This window comes from Chiloscyllium plagiosum, chromosome 23, assembly GCF_004010195.1.
Source record: "Chiloscyllium plagiosum isolate BGI_BamShark_2017 chromosome 23, ASM401019v2, whole genome shotgun sequence".
Classification (NCBI taxonomy): Eukaryota; Metazoa; Chordata; class Chondrichthyes; order Orectolobiformes; family Hemiscylliidae; genus Chiloscyllium; species Chiloscyllium plagiosum.
Window position 1 is genome coordinate 52614934 of NC_057732.1, and position 21235 is coordinate 52636168.

The 21235-nt window shown below is 43.5% G+C and overlaps 1 protein-coding gene across 3 annotated transcripts in view; it reads right to left on the reverse strand.

Annotated features, from left to right (window-relative positions):
* frmd4a (FERM domain containing 4A) overlaps positions 1 to 21235 on the reverse strand; it is a 721373-nt gene that overhangs the window by 407131 nt on the left and 293007 nt on the right. Inside the window, exon 1 of one of the 3 annotated variants that reach the window (XM_043714186.1) lies at positions 7901 to 7981. The exons of the other annotated variants lie outside the window; for them this stretch is intronic. Within the exon in view, the coding sequence (XP_043570121.1) occupies positions 7901 to 7966 (66 nt within the window). The 5' untranslated portion in view covers positions 7967 to 7981. Of the gene's footprint in view, positions 1 to 7900; positions 7982 to 21235 lie in introns of those variants that run through there. 3 annotated transcript variants of the gene reach the window in all.

The window sequence follows — 21235 nt, forward strand, 5'->3', positions numbered from 1 at the left end:
AAGGCAGGGCTTCTGATGAACAGTCATTCCAGACCCGAAACATTAAGGAGGCTTTGGAGAGGTTGCAGAAGAGGTTTTGTAGGATGCTGCCTGAATGAGCTACAAGGGGAGGCGAGAATAACTCAGGTTGTTTTCTCTGGAGCAGCTGAGGCTGAGGGAAGACTTGATAGAAGTCTATACAATTATGAGATGCAGAGATAGGGTTGATAGAGTTGAAATGTCTAAAACTAGGGGGTGTGCATTTAAGGAAAGACGCGGAAAGTTCAAAGATGTGAAGGGCAGATTTTCTTACACAGTGATAGGAGTCTGGAACACACTGCCAGGGGTGGTGGTAGAGGCAGGTACGATAGGGGTATTTAAGGGTTTTTTACATAAGCACATGGATATGCAAGGAATGGAGGGACATGGACCAAGGACAGGCAGAAGGGATTAGTTTAAAATGGTGTCATGTTTGGCACAACATTGTGGGCCAAAGGGCATGTTACTGTGCTGTATTGTTCTATGTTAACTCTGTTTCTCTCTGGATACTGCCAGACCTGCTGAGTTTTTCCACTAATTTCTTTTTGTTTGTTACAAAAGTAGGTGTGTCCAATTTCACGCCAGCTATTTTTCACACCTTTTCTGAAGTTCAAGGTTTTAGGAGATGAAACATTGCACTGTGAAAAGTCTGAGGTCGCTTATCGTCAGATTAAAAGGGAGCAGCTGCACCCCAGCAATGGGTTTGAAATAGCAGCTTTTACTACATGTGCCACCACACTCCTGACAAGGGTATCGAACAAAGTGATCAGCTCAATCAGTCTCAACACAGCAGACTGTCTTTCGGTGCTGTCATTGCATCACTAATTGGATTATCCAGAAAACTACCAGCCACGATAAACGATTTAATAAAAAGTTGGCAGCAAAGGTTTTGGGAACCTCTATGTAAACTTCTTCAATAACAGAGAAACACCATTTAGTCTCTGAAGGTTTTGTTCTAAGGTTGTAGATTTAATACAGGAATTATAAATACACACAAAGCTATGCTTAAGTTTCTTACATGAAACACTGTTGTATGTGGCAATTACTACCTGAAAGGGTACAACACAAGAGAAACTCAGCTTATCAGGAGCCAAAGGCCTGCTCCTGAGAGGATCAATCTCATTCTGTGATTTTCAAAAATTCACTCGTGGGACGTGGGGGCCCAGCATTTACTGCCTGTCCCTAGTTGCCCCTTGAGAAGGTGGGGGTGAGCTGCCTTCTTGGACTGCCAGTGATCTGTATGCAATGGGTACACCCACAATATCTTTAGGGAGGGAATTCCAGGATTTTGACCCAGCGACACTAAAGAAATGGCAATACATTTCCAAGTCAGGACTGGGCGTTGTTCTGAAGAGCGATGTTCCCCTGTATCTGCTGTCTTTGTCCTTCCGGATCTAAGTGGTTATGACTTTGGAAGATACTGTTTGTTATTAAGTCTGTGCGAGAGCATTTCAGTAGCAATAATGTGTGCTTCCTTTTAAATAAAACCTAATGTGGAGACTTATGTAACCTAGATGTATTATAACGAGCTACAAAGTACTGTGTAACGAACCAGTATTGATCAAGACTGAGCCTTTCTTCTGCTGAAGACCGTGTGGGCTTCCTTCCTGAACTGGTATTTCCTAAACGGAAACCAGTAAGAAGGATTAGTGACACTAAACCCAGCCAAAGCATTCCATGCAGTCCCACTGGATGGGAATCTGACATTGTAGGATGCTGGCAACACCATGTTCCAAAGTTATAAGAATCAGGAGCTATTAAAATTTCATGGGAGTTAATAAACTGGATAACCCCTGAAAGGAAATTGAGGATTGGTATGCATGATCACACCCCACCCTCCCAACCCAACAACCTTTCAATGGGATGTATGGTTGAGTTGTGTGTTGGATGTGGCGATTTGGCGATCATTCACATGTCTCTTAAAGTTATACTGCATGTTAGCTGTGACACAACAATCACAATCTGATCACGGCCCAACTTTAACTCACTCGAAAACCGTTTGCTCAGAATTAAAATCAGGCCCCGAGACTTCTTTCGTCTCAATGGTAGATATTTTATCATCATTAATGCTGCGTATGCATCATTCATCTCTCCTTCCTCTGTGGGGGGGTTCATCGAGAGGGCTCCCAGTGTTGTTACTTACTGACATTAGCCGGCATTTCACAAAAGGAAGAGGCTGCTGATGCTGGCGATGCTGAGGCTGTTGCCAGGCAACAAAGCAGAATGGCTGACCACAGGACAGCATGGTTGACAAGAGTTTCTGACACTGTAGGGGAGGTCTCCGCACAGTCAAAAGTAATTGTTTGAACCCTCACTATTTCATGTTTCCAATTAGGTTATGCAGAGGACTCACTGTTACATGAAACTAATGTCAGGGCTTTCTTTACAAAGCTGTAAACCTTTCTACAAACTTTCTTCAGCACTGAAAGGTCCGAGGCAGTGGATTCACCTTTTTTTCATTAAAGGGCCCCTTTTCAAATGGATGATTTGTCATAAACTTCACCCAATCACCATCATTCACAAAGCAGGGAAGTGTTGGCCCGTGGGAAGAGTATTTATATAACTCTTTCAGGAAAGCTCCTGACTCTTCCTCACGAACAGCCCTCCTGGGAGAAACTACAACAACAATTTATATTTATGCAGCACCCACAACACAATGAAGTGATCCCAAGTGTTTCATGGAGCTGTCACTGAACTAGACAATGTTACTTCTGTTTCTCTCCGTACAGATACTGCCAGACCTGCTGAGTTTCTCCATTAATTTCTTTTTGTTTGTTACAAAAGTAGGGGTGTCCGATTTCATGCCAGCTATTTATCACACCGCGCAGAAACACATTGAAAGGCAGCGCTCTCCACACTGTACAAAAGGGCTGATCCTCTACTCCCCATCTGTCTCACTTTCACATTGTTTTGTCCAGGAAATTTCTCTGGATGCCAGAGGGTGCAGACACCAATCCTCCTGAGGTTCCCTTTGTTCACGGGCCAGGGATGAGCCTCTCCTTCTCTTCGCCATCTCTAACATTTAACTGGCTTTATCAAGTTTTGATAATTGTTTGGGTTGGACATGAACAGAGCTCCTTCACTGGGACTATCCTCTGCTTTGTAATCGATGAGAGACAAGCAAGAGACTGGAAGAACATAGCAATCCAGACAGCAGGTGGTGGTGGAGAAGTCAACATTTTGGGTGTAGCCCTCTTTCTTGACTTCTGTTCTGCAGTTTGATCACTGAACTGCTATAGATACAGTGAGATCTCCAACAAGTTATCTACACTTGATGGGGCAACACTTATGTCAGCCTCCGATATACAGTCATAGAGATGTACATCACAGAAACAGAACTTTCAGTCTAACCCGTCCATGCTGACCAGATATCCGAACCCAATCTAGTCTCACCTGCCAGCACCCGGCCCATATCCCTCCAAACCCTTCCTATTCATATACCCATCCAAATGCCTTTTAAATGTTGTAATTGTACCAGCCTCCACCACTTCTTCTGGCAGCTCATTCCATACACGTACCACCCTCTGTGTGAAAAAGTTGCCCCTTAGGTCTCTTTTGTATCTTTCTCCTCTCACCTTAAACCCATGCCCTCTAGTTTTGGACATCCCCTTTCTTGGGGAAAAGACCTTGTTTATTTACCCTATCCATGCCCCACATGATTTTATAAACCTCTATAAGGTCACCCCTCAGCCTCCGATTCTCCAGGGCAAAAAAACCCTCTCAGTTTAACAATATCTTTCCTACAGCAGGGAGACCAGAATTTGTGGATAATGTGCTACTGAAAGATCCAACAGATGTTTAGTATAGTTCCTGAAACCTACATATATGACAGTCTGAGGCAGTGGTCTGTCTGGCCAGTACAAAGCAATTCCGTTCCAAACTGCAGCACACTACCCACAGCACATCATGCTGCTGATGGCTTCAGTTATAATGGAGACTGAGACCTTCATAGATATTTTTAATCAGCCTGTTGAGAGATGTTATGACACACTTCTGGAGCAGGTGGGCCCTGAACCTGGGCCTCCTAGCTCTGGGGCAGGGACACTACCACATCACCGCAGAGGCTTCATTGAGACCTCCACATCATCACATGATTTGGCGATCATTCACATGTCTCTTAAAGTTATACTGCAAGTTAGCTGTGACAAACAATCACAATCTGATCACGGCCCAACTTTAACTCACTCAAAAACCGTTTGCTCAGAGTTAAAAATCAGGCCCCGAGACTCCTTTCGTCTCAATGGTAGATATTTTATCATCATTAATGCTGTGTACGCATTATTCATCTCTCCTTCCTCTGCAGTCTGTTAAATTTCACCTGCTATTTCGTTCCCCACTTACATTTTTTGATCCATCCTGTGATTTCTGAACGGTTTGATTCCTCAGTTAGTATCAGCTGGCTACACTATTTCCATCAGCTTCCTCACTGACACAATGAGAGCCAGCAGTGGTCCCAATGTTGACCTTGCAAACACTCCACTCTGTACTTCCCCTGCACAGTTCATAGCACTCTCACAAATATCCATTCTGTTTAACCTTCAACTCATTTTTTATCCATTTCCTGCATCTCTGCAGCACTGGGAGGTTAATGAGTAATCTTTTTGTGTAGAGGTTTGTCAAATGTTACTTGGCAGCATCAGCCCCTTGTGCTATGAATCAGACACTCTAACTCACAATTGCTAAAGCTCAAAGCTTTTAGCCTTTTGGTGTCTTGCCATCACATCTTGGGCTGACCTTGCTTAATGTAAAAACGTGCACTTTTGTCACCTGCCTGCTATGTTCTGCACTGATTCAAACTAACACACACTCAATTAGGCAGCATTACTGCACATCACTTCATTCACTGTTTCCAAATAGAACAACAGATTACTATAGCTGCTGCTTACAAGGTTAGTTTGCCTTTACCAAGTTATTTTAATCAAATTTTGCCCATCAATGTGGAGGCTAGGCTCCAGTAAACTTGGTTTAAGTTATGGAGCTGAAATAGCATTTGTCACTAATGGTAACACTGTGAAAAAATGCTAAAAGATTGTTTCCCAATCAGTGTAACAAGAAAAACGTAACATTCAGAAACCCATTAGGTGCAAGTTACAAATGTAGCATTAAATGGGTTCTTAATATTGCTCAAAACGAGTATTTTGTGAAAATAGATTAATTGTTTGACAGCTCCAAAACAAAATGGCTATGATCCCCTGCAGGGCAGTGGTACTATCCCTAACTCTGGGATAGAAGATCTGGATTCAATTCCTGACCATCTAGGTATACAGGTGCACCGTTCCCTGAAAGTGGCAACACAAGTGGATAAAGTGGTCAAGGTGGCATATACCATGCTTGCTTCATCACTTGGGGCATAGAGTACAAAAATTACCAAGTCATGTTGTCATGTTTCAAAGTTTAGTCAGGCCACATTTGGAATATTATGTACAGTTCTGGTCGCCACACTACCAGAAGGACGCGGAGGCTTTGGAGAGACTATAGCCACAGTTTACAAGGATATTGCCTGGTTTGGAGGGTATTCGCTATTGGACAAACTGGGTTTGTTTTCACTTGATCGTTAGGAGCTGAGAGGGCGACCTGATAGAAGTTTACAAAATTATGAGGCATAGATAGAATAGATAGTCAAAGTCTTTTCCCCAGGTTAGGAATGTCAATTAAAAGGCGATATAGGTTTAAGGTAAAAGGGGGTAATTAATGGGGATGTGAGAGACAAGTTTGTTTACAGAGAGGGTGGCAAATGCCTGGATTGTGCTGCCAGAGGAGGTGATGAAGGCTGATGTAATAGCAATGTTTAAGAGGCATCTTTAAAAGATACCTGTTCCTGGGCTGTAAAGTTTCTTTGTTCTTTGTTCTTATACAGGAACAGGCAGGGAATAGAGAGATACGGACAGCGTAGAGGCAAAACGTTTTCACTTTAGAAAAGTGCCATGTGTCGGTGCAGTCTTGGTGGGTCGAAGGGCCTGTTCCTGTGCTGGACTGTAGTTTGCTCAAGCCTGGAAAAGTTTTTAAGCAAGTTGATTAAAAATAAATTCAGGTTTACAAGATGATTAGGGGTTTACAAGATGATTAGGGGTTTAGATAGGGTCGACAGTGAGAATCTTTTTCCACGTATGGAGTCAGCTATTACAAGGGGGCATAGCTTTAAATTAAGGGGGGGTAGGTATAGGACAGATGTTAGGGGTAGGTTCTTTACTCAGCGAGTCGTGAGTTCATGGAATGCCCTGCCAGTAGCAGTGGTGGACTCTCCCTCATTATGGGCATTTAAGCGGGCATTGGATAGGCATATGGAGGATAGTGGGCTAGTGTAGGTTAGGTGGGCTTGGATCGGCACGTTACTATCGCACAGAGCATATGTTTAGTGAGTAATTGCAATTTGGAATTCTACACATTGTATACATTACAGAAGTCTTTTTCATGTGAATACAGTTGAATGTCTCATTTACTGTACCATAGCCACTAGTGGTTAATAAATATTGTATGCTTGTACAAGACAAAAAAAAGAGACTTGCACAAAAGGCATGTTTCTGAGCCATCAAAGGTCTTTATTCGTAGGTGGTGATGTCAAGTGGTTATAAAACCACTTAACTAACAAAGCTGTCACTGAGACAGCCCATGCCTTGTGCTATCTCACCAAAAGAGGATTTCTGAACCAAGAGGTTTATTATAAAGGGTAAACACAAATTACACAATGCTCACAGCAATAAAGACAATAGGAAATCTATAGCTCTAAAATTGTGAACAATGTTGTATTCATTCAGACTATTTGAAAGACAGCTGCTATTTATATTCAGGGTAATGAATAACTCCATACTTCCACTAACCTTCATTATCAAGTGTCAGGATTGCAAAAATCAAGACTCAATGGCTAATTTAAGCAAATTAATGTAATGTATTTCTCGCAAAAATATGCTAATCCCACCAGTGAACTACATCATGTAGGTGCACCATTGGACACATACAGATAATTATGATCTCCTGCACCCATGAATATGTACCACCACCTCCCATAAACCAAGGGTGCCCAACACACATTAATCCAGATGCAATGCGCATGAAATTACAACACTAGTAATGCGTTACTGGGTTCATTTTATTAGGGGCAATATTCCTCAGTTCACTGAGACTGGGGAAGTATTAATTACAAACTTCTCTCTTACATCTGAATATTAACAGTTGGAACAAATTAAATGCTTCCCTTCTGATTAGACAGGAAACATTGTTTGTGTGATAAACCTCCCATTGTTTTCCAGATCTCTCACTTCTAATGGAGTTTGGAAGGTTAAAGGAAGAGAGGTTTAAACTCAAGATGCAGTCTGTAAAACTGTCTCCTGTTTTACTGATGGGTGATCCTGCTAGTCCAGAGATGATTAGATAAAACAGCCATATATATCTAAACCAACTCCATGAATGTTTGTTATATAATTACACCATGATAATGACTGCCATTATAATGATCTTTTAATGTACACAGCAGATGTGAGAGTTGTGGTTTAGTCCACCATTTATCGCCCAGCCCTGAGAAGGTATTGGTGAATTCCTGCTTTGAACCTCTGCATTTCTCCCGACTGACTGGCTGAGTTCCTAACTGAAGTCCCCACACACTGAAGAGTACCTTATTAATTGCTGTACAATTTCCTTAAAGCAGTTCTATGAAGAATAAATTCTCTGTTTGTATGCTCTCAACACAGCAGGATCAGATTACAGTCTCTTACAGAGCAAGGTAATTGATCAGTTCTATTAACACTTATCTTCATAAACTTCAAGATTTACTGACAGTTTCTTAACAAGATGCTGTCTACAGATTTAACTGGGAATTTCCGATAGTAGCTCCAAGTTTTAAGCACTACATCGAAGTCACTGAATAAGAGGAATGCAAGGTACTTACAAACACATCCATAAGAAGATGCTCCATCTTAACTTCGAGGTCTTCCAGTTTAGCAGCCAGTGTCATGGTGATCCAGATCCAAATCTCTACCCTCCTGCCCAGAACGTTCTAAAGACTGATTCCACCAGTCAGAAACTACAGTTTCAGTTCATTCACTGTTACTCAAACTCTACAGGCAACAATTGTGATGAAATGTCTCCCCAAACCTGTGCTCAGGCTGGTACTGAGCCATCGTGTGTTAGGCACTGAGTATGAGAGACTGCCACAGTATGTGAGAATCCAGCAAAATGTCCCACCAATCGACAGTAATATTTATGGGAGCGGTTCGTTCTCAACTTTGAACTTCTTTCTGTTCATTGCTGACCTTTTGTAGATAGCTATCCACAGTGAAGAGTATTGTACAGTGTTCAGCAGCTTTGCAGAAGCTGGCTGCTAAAACTGTAAGACCTTAAGTATTCGCACGAGCAGAGTATCAATAGCTCCTTGTGTCTGTAGTCAGGATTGTCTCTATTAACATGAGGCTACGAAAGGGCACCAGCTCACAGAGAACAAGAAAATACCATGAAAAGAGCTAACAGTATTGGCCAAGTCTTCTGTGAGGAACCTCTATATCTATTTTTGCCATCGAACTTTAGAGGCACGGTATATTTTGTAAGATTTCATTCTGATGCAGACAGAGTGAAAACGGTGTCAGGCATGAAGAAATTGATGTGTAGAATTTTAATGACTTGACTGAATTTTACTTACTTCAGCCACCTGACACACAAACAGCTGGATCAAATAATCTAAATCGTGCTTTTGTGGTGAGGTAGAATTCACAAGATACCCAGACAAGCTGTCAATCATCTAGAGAGAGCTATGAGAGCGAAGCGAGGAAAGAAAATTAGAATTCCCCAAGAGTCAGCTACTGAGAATGAGGAATACAGTCAAAGCTTTCTTCTGATTTCACTTTATAAAGAAAATCTAAAACACTATCTGCTGAAAGGCCTATGTACTTTTGCCTTTCATCTGACGAAGCAGAAATGCTCAGAAAATTGCTCACGGAGATCAGCGCTCTCAGTAATTTTGCGAAAAATGGAGATGAAGACAATGGAACCAAATTATTACAGAGTTGAGAAACCTCTGGGAGCCATAAAAAAACAGTTTGATCTGTTTGCAAAAGGCCAGCCCCCATTTCTGACAGAATCTAACCATCAATCCTTGACATTAGAACATAGAACAGTCCAGCACAGGACAGGCCTGTCAGCCCATGATGTTGTGCCAAACATACCAATTAAACCAATCCCTTCTGTCTGCCCTTGGTCCATGTCTGTCCATTCCTTGCATATCCGTGTGCTTATCTAAAAGTCCCTTAAATGCCCCTGTCGTACCTGTCTCCACCGCTGTGTGTTCCAGACTCCGACCACTGTCTGTGTAAAAAAAACTGCCCCTCACATTCTTTTGAACTTTCCCCTTCTCATCTTAAATGCACCCCCCCCCCCCCCCAGTATCAGGCATTTCAACGGCTTCATCATCACTGAATCCCAAACTTTCGGGGTTTTCTTTGGGGTCGCCATTGACTAGAGACAAAAAATACAGTTCAAATTTTGAATCCAGTGGGTGAGTTCTGAAGAGGGTCACTGGACTCAAAACATTAGCTCTGTTTTACTCTCTCTCTCTCTCCACACAGGCACTGCCAGACCTACTGAGTTTCTCCATCAATGTCTGTTTATGTTTGTTGCTAAAACTAAAACCTATTTGACAAATGTACTGGAGATTTTAGAAAATATAACAGATGTAACTATTAAGGTGGATGAAGGGGAGCCAATAGAGGTAGCAGATCCTGATTTCCGAAGGCATTTGACACAATGCTGCATGAAAGGTCAGTGGGTAGATAAGGCTCATGAAGTTGGGAGCTTTGAAAACAGACTGGTTTAGAATCCTGAATTGTACTTTTGCTTCCAACAGCGCAAATGCTCACCTGCAGCTGCCAGTGAAAGCTTCAGTTCATCCAGAAATTCCCCAAAGATCCTCAGACAACACCTTCCAAACCCACCACCAGTTCCATCGAGAAGGACAAGGGCAGCAAATACATGGGAACACCATCACCTTCAAGTCCCCCTTCAAGCCACTCACCATCCTGACTTGGACATATATCGCCGTTCCTTCAGTGTCACTGGGTCAAAATCCTAGAACCCCCTCCCTAAGGGCATTGTGGGTTAACCCACAGCAGTTCAAGAAGGCAGCTCACCCCACCTTCTCAAGGGGGCATTGAGGGGCAGGCAATAAATGCTGGCCAGCCAGCAATGCGACATCCCATAAATGAATAAAAGAAAAAAAAACCTTTATTATCTACTTTACAGTTAAACTGAAAAGCAAACTGTCCCCTGTATTTCCTACCAATTATCTGCAAGTCTATCGTGTCCTCAGGATGATCCAACTTCAATGATGAGTTTGTACATTCCACTTGCTGAGCACTATATTAGGGACTAAAGTGCATAAAACGCTGAGCATTTGACAGGTAGATGCTGAGAGGGTGCTCCTCGTCTACAGAGTTTAAAACCTGGGAGTCCCAGGCATTTAGGAATGAGCTGCATAGACGTTTTGTCAGTCAGATGGTTGTGTATCGTGAGAATCTTCCACCCGAGAGCGTTACAGATATTCAGACACTGAGTACATTCAAGACTGAGACTGATAGATTTACAGGCAGTGGGGAAATCAAGGCATTTGTAGAAATGAGAGGAAAATGAGATTTCATGCAGCCAAAAAACAGACCATGCGGCTAATTAGGTTCAAGAAGCTATGAAGTGTAATGCGAGATCTGGTGTTCTTACGAGACTGACAGGATTTGCTTGCTTGAATCTTTTTGGAGAACACGGTGCCAATGTCCAGGTGCATCAGAAATCACTGAATCCCTTCCTCATGTTGTTCCATGCCATGTGTTACCCATAGACCTAGACTGAGATCCCAACTTTCTCAAGCTGAATTATATAGCTCTCTACAAAACCACGTAACTGATCTTTGCTCTCTGCATGTTTCATTGGGAATGCGTTTACGGTGAACCTTGGCAGTGCCAGCATCTCAATCTTTTTCAAGTCCCCACAGAGAGAATCAGGGCAGACTAGCCTTTTGTGAGCTTTTGTACACTGTACATTTGTCTGAAACCAAGGATCATGAGCAGGAGTAAGGCTAGTTACTCCTAGCCGTGGTGAGTTGAGGATAACAAGGATTCAAGTCAAAAGGTTTGTTGAGAGGATGTTTACACCTGTGGACAAAGGCAAGAACAATTATGCCGACTGTGGATAGAGCTCACGGGGAGGTATTAGGAATAGCAGGTCTTTTAATGGTTGCACCTCAACTGTTTAATTCCAAGAATCACAACATTTAAAAGGCATCTGATGGATACATGAATAAGAAGGGTTTAGAAGGATATGGGCCAAGTGCTGGCAAATGGGACTAGATTAGGTTAGGATATCTGGTCAGCATGGACAAGTTGGACCGAAGGGTCTGTTTCCATGCTATACATCTCTTATGACTCTAATAAAGGAGGCGGTAGAGTTTATAGAATAGATTGTATTGAATTGGATACAAGACCCATGTGATTCACAGTGTCATAGAGACACGCTTTGGGAAGGAAAACTACTGTGACACTGAGTTACTGAATTTCCAAAGAAATCACTGAATCTCAAGGAGACAAAACAGTCTGAAAGATTCTGAGAGAGACAGAGCAGAAGACAAAGGCAGCTAGTCCTTCGCCTGAAGCAGAGAACTTTCAGATCCTATTGTTCTGAGTGCAGAACATGGGTGAGAGCTCATGGTTAGGATGAAGACATCAGTCTGTGAAGGGTTAAAGGAGGCTGGAAGATTTGCTTAGCTTGGGCTAGAGTGAAGGAATCCCAGCATAAACTGCCAAGTGAAGGCTGGTTCTGGGATTAGAAGGTAACAGGTTGGGAAAGCATAAAACGTAGGTAGTAAACCATTAGTTTTGGGAGAATTAAGTGTCCACTTAAAAGCTCAGCACAAAAGTAGGATGGGATTTTTAGTAATGCTTCAAATCACATGGGGATATTTTCTTTCGTTGAAAATAAAAATCACTGCCAAACAGTGGTTCATAAATATTGCTTTTAGTTTATTTGTTACAGTAGTTGTCTGGAAATCTGGTGTAATCCTTTCAGTATGTTACTTGGAGTCAAATTGCTGTTTTAAATGTTGTGCCCTCAATGGGAACGATAACCATTTTTTGCCACAATTGTGAAGCTTGCGTGTTTTAATTGTTAAGTGCATGTGCCATGCAGCTGTCCGTGAGCACTAATGTACTCAAAATCACACCCACTACCCAATTTCCACAGTCAGGGAAATTTTTCCAAAACAGAAAATTGATGAATTATTCAAGACACCTTGAACCCCTCATTATTGGCATTGCAATTTTGGTAAAACAAACATGGGCAAGACTTATACAATTAAAAGTGGGCCTTTGGGTAGCACCAGCAGACCTAGGGGTTCAGGCACACAATTCTTTGAAGTTTGCATCACAGTTAGACAGGGTGTTTAAGAAGTTGTTTTGCACACTTGCCTTCATTGTTTAGCCATTTGATGAGAGGAGTTGGGGCACTATATTGAGCTTGTCCAGGACATTGGTCTGGCCTCTTCTGGAATACTGTGTCCAGTTCTGGTCACTCAGTTATAGGAAGGACATTATTAAGCTAGAGAGGGTTCAGAAGAGATTTACCAGAATGTTGCTGGGAATGGAGGGTTTGAGGCTGGATAGGCCGGGACTGTTTTCACTGGAGCGTATGAGATTGAGGGGTGACCTGATAGAGGTTTATAAAATAATGCGGGGTACATAGAAGTTGAATGGCAGGTGTCCTTTCCCTAGGGTGGGGGATTCCAAGACCAGGGGCATATTTTAAAGGTGAGAAGAGAAAGACTTAAAATAGACCTGAGGGGCAAATGTTTTACACAGAGAGTGGTTTGTGTATGGAATGAACTTCCTGAGGAAGTGGTGGATGTGGGTACAGTTACAATGTTTAAAAAACATTTGGATAAGTACATGAACAGGAAAAGTTTGAGCCAGGAGCAGGCAGATGGGACTAGTTTAGTTTGGGATTATGTTGGACCAATGGGTCTGTTTCTGTGCTGTATGACACGGTGACTCTATTACAAAACAAAGATAATAGCAGCAGGAATAGGCCCTTTCACCCAAAGAATCAGCTCTGCCATTCAACATGAATGATCCTTGAACACAACCACATGCCCTGCTCCCTCCTTGACCCCTTTAGCCTCTAGAAATCTATTTATTTTCTTAAATATATTCAGTGATTTGACCTCCACTGCCTCCTGTGGTGGAGGATTCCACACGGCCATCACCCTCTGACTGAAGTTAAACTTTTGTTTAAAGGGGAAAGTCACCCTGAATGAAAATATTTCAATTTGAAATGCTCTCTCCGGGGACACTGCAGGAAACAATTGTTTCCTTTTGTTTGGTTTGGGCAGATTTCATTTGGACCAGGGCAAAGTGAGAACTGCTGACGCTGGAGATTAGAGTCGAGAGCGTAGTGCTGGGAAAGCACAGCAGGTCAGGCAGCATCCGAGGAGCAGGACAGTCCACTTTTGCCCAAAACATCGTCTGTCCTGCTCCTCAGATGCTGCCAGACCTGCTGTGCTTTTCCAGCACCACACCCCAGATTTCAATTGGAGCTGATCGGTCTGAACATAGCCTTTGGGACACCTGCTGTGTTTAAAGACATACTCCTTGAAAAATCATTCCACACCCTGTAAAGGTAACACCCTGTAAAAGTAACGGACAGAGAGACAGAAACAGGTGGAGAGGTTTCGGGAGAGAATTCCAGAGAATCCGGCCAAGCTAGGTGAAGGGATGCCTGCCACTGATTTGTCACTTAAATTGGCACCTTGCAAGAGGGCAGAATGAGAGGGTTACAGTCCATCTTAGAGGGTCATGAGACTGGAGGAAGGGCTGAGACCACGGAGGGCTGTGAAAACGAGGATGATATTTTAAAACAGAGAGGCCTGCTAGATCAGCAGTGGTTGTCGGGCAGTCACCGGACGCTGGGATGATGGGTGAGTAGGACTTGGAGCACATTATAACATGAACCTCAAGATGCTCAAAGACCTGGGTCTACAATTTTGCAGCTTCCTGATGCACAGACCTCTTCTCAGCCAGATGTGCAATGAAGCAATTCGACCTAATGCCTTTGTGTCACTCTGAAGTGAGAGGTAAAATTCTATAAAATTAATTGGTCGCACTGCATCAAAGGATTCTTTGTCATTTTTAACTGCCACTCAATAAAAGCACTCAATTCCTGGGTCAAAACTGAATCAGTTGCAGAAAGTCAAAGAACTGCGGAATTCAGAAACAAAAATAGAAATTGCTGGAAAAGCTCAGCAAGTCAGGCTGCATCTGTGGAGAGAAATCGGAGTTAACGTTTTGAGCCCAGTGACCCTTCCTCAGAACTGACACCAGATAGGAAAAGTGGGATTGATGCTGATGACAAAGTTGGGGTGTGGGATTTGAGGAGATCAGTGGAGAGGGAACCCAAAATGTTAAATCAGTTTCTGTCTCCACAGATGCTGCCAAACCTGCTGAGTTTCTCTGGCAATTTCTGAATTAGTTTCACAATCAGTTACAGATCTGTTTCAAAATTGGGACAGCACAATGGTTCAGTGGTTAGCACAGCTGCCTCACAGCACCAGGGATTGGGATTTGATTCCAGACTTGGGTGACTACCTGTGTGGAGTTTGCATGTTCTCCCCGTGTCTGCGTGGATCTCCCCCCACCCCGTGTCTGCATGGGTTTCCTCTGGGTGCTCTGGCTTCCTCTCACATTCTAAAGATGTACAGGTTAGGTAAATTGGCCATGGAAAATTGTCCAGGGATGTGTGGGCGGGGGGCTCAGCCACAGGAAATGCAAGGTTACGGGGATCAAGTCAGGATGTGATCTGGGAATGGGAGAAATGCTGTTTGAAGGATCAGTGCAGACTCAATGGGCCAACTGGCCTCATTCTGCATGTGGGGGTTTTATGGTTATACTACAAGCCACTACCTCCCCATCACTGTCGAATTGTAAAGTTATAGGAATAGAACTAGGCCATTCAGCCCCTCACTGCTGCTCCGCCATTAACTGAGATGATGGCCAATCTGTAGACATCAACTGGCTTATGCCCGAAAAGTCGATTCTCCTGCTCCTTTGATGCTGCCTGACCTGCTGCGCTTTTTCAGCAACACATTTTTAAGCTCTGATCTCCAGCATCTGCAGTCCTCACTTTCTCCTAATCAACTGGCTTGGGCACAACCTGCCTTAATACTAGCAGCTAGCACCTATCGATCATGTTCTGTCTCTCAGTCTGAGATACCAGCACCCAGACAAATATGAAGCAGAAGTCTCAACTGCACTGTCTAGGTGCTTCCACCCCCGTATCCTTCCACCCCCGTATCCTTCCACTCCCATAGCCTTCCACCCCGTATCCTTCCACTCCCATAGCCTTCCACTCTCATATCCTTCCACTCCCATATCCTTCCACTCCCTTGTTAACCAAGGATCTTTCTAACTCTGCCTTAATAGTAATTCAATGATCCAGCTTCTGTGGATGGGAATTCCACAGTTTAGCAACCCTCTGGGAAACAATACATTCTCTTCATCTCAGTCTTAAATGGGACACAACTTAGTTTTAAATTGTGTCTCCTGGTTTTAAATTCTTAGCAGCAGAAAACCTTTCACTCTGTCAACACTATCCATTCCCTTCCAGGTCTGAAGAGGATCAGTGGGATCACCTCGAAACCTGTCGTATTCCAGTGAAAACAAATCTAATTTATGGAATTTCTCATCACAATCAAAGTCCTCACAGGATTTTCTACGGAAAATGGAAACAACTGTCCAAGGCCTCGAACGCACAAGTTCACAGTGAAAGGGTAAGCTCATTATGGTCTGGTTCCTGGGTGTTCAGTGAGTTCTCTGTTCCACCACCAGCTTTCCGAATGTTAATCTCCTTAGTGAGGAGAAGGCCGTGAGGAGATTAGATCAAGATTTTCAAAATCATCAGCTTGCTGGACAAGCAGATAAACGGGAAGAAACCGTTTCTGCTGTCACAGAGACAGGAATGAGAAGGCACAGATTTAAAGTGACACGCAAACTAACCAAGACTGAAGTGAGAAAAAATATATTCATACAACGAGCAGTTAGAGTCTGGGATGCATTGCCTGGAAATGTAGTCGAGACAGGTTAAATGGAATGTATATTTGGATTGTAATGAGCAGACATGGGCCTGCAGAGGCCCATCCAACCTGTTCCACTTTCAATGAGATCATGGCTGCCCTGATAATCCTTGACTCCACTTTTCTGCCTTTTCCCCATAACCCTCAATTTCCTTATTAATTAAAAATCTGTCTATTCCAGCCTTCAATATACTTAATTATCCAATCTCAACAGCCCAAGCTTACTACAGGAAGCGAGGGAAGAGATTGCTGTGTCTTTGGCGATGATCTTTGCGTCCTCACTGTCCACTGGGGTAGTACCAGATGATTGGAGGGCAGCAACTGTCATTCTCTTCTTCAAGCAAGGGAACAGGCATAACCCTGAGAATTACAGACCAGTCAGTCTTATGTTGGTGATGGGCAAATTATTGGAGAGGATTCTGAGAGACAGGACTTATGATTACTTGGAAAACATCCTTCCATTCCCATATCCTTCCACCCCATATCCTTCCACTCCCATAGCCTTCCACTCCCATATCCTTTCACTCCCATATCTTTCCACTCCCATATCCTTCCACCCCATATCCTTCCACTCCCATAGCCTTCCACTCCCATATCCTTCCACTCCCATATCCTTCCACTCCCTTGTTAACCAAGGATCTTTCTAACTCTGCCTTAATAGTAATTCAATGACCCAGCTTCTGTGGATGGGAATTCCACAGTTTAGCAACCCTCTGGGAAACAATACATTCTCTTCATCTCAGTCTTAAATGGGACACAACTTAGTTTTAAATTGTGTCTCCTGGTTTTAAATTCTTAGCAGCAGAAAACCTTTCACTCTGTCAACACTATCCATTCCCTTCCAGGTCTGAAGAGGATCAGTGGGATCACCTCGAAACCTGTCGTATTCCAGTGAAAACAAATCTAATTTATGGAATTTCTCATCACAATCAAAGTCCTCACAGGATTTTCTACGGAAAATGGAAACGACTGTCCAAGGCCTCGAACGCACAAGTTCACAGTGAAAGGGTAAGCTCATTATGGTCTGGTTCCTGGGTGTTCAGTGAGTTCTCTGTTCCACCACCAGCTTTCCGAATGTTAATCTCCTTAGTGAGGAGAAGGCCGTGAGGAGATTAGATCAAGATTTTCAAAATCATCAGCTTGCTGGACAAGCAGATAAACGGGAAGAAACCGTTTCTGCTGTCACAGAGACAGGAATGAGAAGGCACAGATTTAAAGTGACACGCAAACTAACCAAGACTGAAGTGAGAAAAAATATATTCATACAACGAGCAGTTAGAGTCTGGGATGCATTGCCTGGAAATGTAGTCGAGACAGGTTAAATGGAATGTATATTTGGATTGTAATGAGCAGACATGGGCCTGCAGAGGCCCATCCAACCTGTTCCACTTTCAATGAGATCATGGCTGCCCTGATAATCCTTGACTCCACTTTTCTGCCTTTTCCCCATAACCCTCAATTTCCTTATTAATTAAAAATCTGTCTATTCCAGCCTTCAATATACTTAATTATCCAATCTCAACAGCCCAAGCTTACTACAGGAAGCGAGGGAAGAGATTGCTGTGTCTTTGGCGATGATCTTTGCGTCTTCACTGTCCACTGGGGTAGTACCAGATGATTGGAGGGCAGCAACTGTCATTCTCTTCTTCAAGCAAGGGAACAGGCATAACCCTGAGAATTACAGACCAGTCAGTCTTATGTTGGTGATGGGCAAATTATTGGAGAGGATTCTGAGAGACAGGACTTATGATTACTTGGAAAAGCATTGCTTTGCTTAGAACTCACTGAACCTTACTGAATTCTTTGAGCGTGTGACAAAACATATTGATGAAGGTAGAGAAGTAGATGTGCTGTATATGGATTTTGGCAAGGCTTTTGATCAGGTTCCCCATGGTAGGCTCATTCAGAAAGTAAGGAGGCATGGGGTACAGGGAAATCTGTCTGCCTGGACACAGGATTGGTTGACCCATTGAAGACAGAGGGTGGTAGTAGATGGAAAGTATTCAGCCTGGAGCTCGGTGACCAGTGGGCGTTCCGCAGAAATAGAACATAGAACATAGACAGAGAACATATAACAGGATCTGTTTTGGGACATTTGCTCTTTGTGCTTTTTATAGATGACTTTGATGAGAAAGTGGATGAGTGGTTTAGTAAGTTTGCCGATGACATGAAGGTTGGTGGAGTAGTGGATAGTGTGGAGGGCTGTTGTAGGTTGCAATGGGACATTGGCAGGAAACAGAACTGGGTGATAAGTGGCAGATAGAGTTAACCTGGAAAAGTGTGAAGTGACTCATTTCGGAAGGTCAAATTAGAATGCAGATGACAGGGTTAAAGGCAGGATTCTTGGCAGTGTGGAGGAACAGAGGGATCTTGGGGTCCACATCCACAGATCCCTCAAAGTTGCTACACAAATCGATAGGGTTGTTAAGAAGGGATATGATTTGTTGGTTTTCATTAGCAGGGGGATTGAGTTTAAGAGCTAAGAGCCATGAGGTTATGCTGCAGCTCTATAAAGACCTGGTTAGATCACATCTTATGACCTACAACCACCTGGTGCTGGTGGTAACTGGTGTGCTGTTACTACGGCTGCAAGTACCACCCAGCACTGTCAACTTTCATGAATGCGACTGAATAATGTACAAGTTAAAATTGCCTTAAACACATTTTTAGAGAACATTACAAACATTAAAACGACAGCTTCCCAAAAGCGGCCAAACACTGGGAAGACATTCCTTCGACAGATAACGCAGTTAGACCATTTTCCCATTTTCCAAATGTTGATTGACTTGTCTACGGATTTTGTAATCATCAGTCAGGTCACAGCTCCAACTCTCTCCCATCTGCAAACACATTCAGTAAAGGCCCGTTCACAAGCTGTGCGTTAATGACAGGAAGAAACAGCTTTACTCTGGTCACCAGAGCGTGAGCTGTACAATCAATCTGCTCCACAAGTCATCTCGCTGGGTGAATGTTTGTATAACCCAATTTTACGTTGCTATTACTGAGTACAGATTTTGCAAGCAAAGGTTAAATGGAATGACTAACCAATTCTGCGCAAGTCTCTCGACCTTACACAGACGGCAACTTCATATACTTGCACAGCCACTTCGATAGGTTCATCTTAATTGAATATGCCAATTTTACTTTTAAGATGGATGTTGCATTTACACAATGCCTTACACATCATCAACATGTCCCAGCATACTCCACCGATTGCTCCAAACATACAGATGCTGCTGCAATTGCAGCGGTCAATGAGCAGATTGGTCCCATCAGTGGGTCAAGAACTGGGCAAATACGGTGAGCCAGGTCGACAGGCAGGGTGGCGTACTAAAGGGAAGAGAAACAAATTTGTCCAGCAAGATCCCGCAGTTGTCAAAAACCCAGATAACCAGATCTTACTTTTTAGTGATGTCGATGGATGCACAAATATTCTGGATGTAGGTTTACTCGCTGAGCTGGAAGGTTTGTTTTCAGATGTTTCGTCACCCAACAGGTAACATCTTCAGTGAGCCTCTGGACATCTTTGGATGGCTTCGTCTGGAGGCTCACTGAAGATGTTACCTAGTAGGGTGACAAAATATCTAAAAATGAACCTTGCAGCTCAGCAAGCAAACCTACATCCAGAACCTCAACCTGAGCCACAAATCTTCTCGAAACTCGCCAATGCACTAATATCACCAGAGAGAACAGCTCCGCTGAGCTTTGGAATCGTGACTTTTGTCTGGGAAGGCAGTCAAAATCTCTATTTAGCGAATCCTCTGGCAGGTGACAGCTCCGACTGCAGCATTCCCTCAGCACTGCAGCACAGTGCCAGCTCTGAGACTTGGTTTCATTGGGGTGTCAACATATCTCAGGGCCGTGTGTGTTATCAACTGAACCAAGGCTGACACCATTCTCTACCCAACCCCTTCACGTAACATGGGTGGCACGGTGGCTCAGTGGTTAGCACTACTGCCTCACGGCGCCAGGGACCCATGTTTGATTCCACCCACAGGCGACTGTCTGTGTGGAGTTTGCACATTCTCCCCGTGTCCGTGTGGGGATCCTCACATCCATAGTCCAAAGATATGCAGGTTAGGTGGATTGGCCACGCTAATGTACCCATAGTGTGCAGGGTTACAGGGATGGGGTGGGTCTGGGTGAAATGCCTTTAGGAGGTTCAGTGTGAACTCAATGGGCTGAATGGCCTGCTTTCACACTGTAGGGATTCCATCGTTCTATGAACATGCCTGGAATTGTGGTGAAGACAGTCTCAACCAGAACACTCAGTAGAGCACTGGACCATTACATAGAACATAGAACAGTACAGCACAGAACAGGCCCTTCAGCCCACAATGTTGTGCCAACCACTGATCCTCATGTATGCACCCTCAAATTTCTGTGACCATATGCATGTCCAGTAGTCTCTTAAATGTCCCCAATGACCTTGCTTCCTCAACTGCTGCTGGCAACGCATGCCATGCTCTCACAACTCTCTGTGTAAAGAACCCGCCTCTGACAACCCCTCTATACTTTTCTCCAACCAGCTTAAAACTATGACCCCTTGTGTTAGTAATTTCTGCCCTGGGAAATAGTCTCTGGCTATCGACTCTATCTATGCCTCTCATTATCTTGTATACCTCAATTAGGTCCCCTCCCCTCCTCCTTTTCTCCAATGAAAAATTTCCGCGTTCAGTCAACCTCTCTTCATAAGATAAGCCCTCTAATCCAGGCAGCATCCTGGTAAACCTCCTCTGAACCCTCTCCAAAGCATCCACATCTTTCCTATAATAGGGCGACCAGAACTGGACGCAGTATTCCAAGTGCGGTCTAACCAAAGTTTTATAGAGCTGCAAAAAGATCTCATGACTCTTAAACTCAATCCCCCTGTTAATGAAAGCCAAAACACCATATGATTTCTTAACAACCCTGTCCACTTGGGTGGCCATTTTAAGGGATCTATGTACCTGCACACCAAGATCCCTCTGTTCCTCCACACTGCCAAGAATCCTATCCTTAATCCTGTACTCAGCTTTTAATTGGATTAAAAATAATGTGCATGAACATGGGGGAGACAGGTACAAGGTAATGATGCTCAGGTGAAGAGCCTCTGCAGCTGGAATGAACTGAATGGCCTCCTGCTGC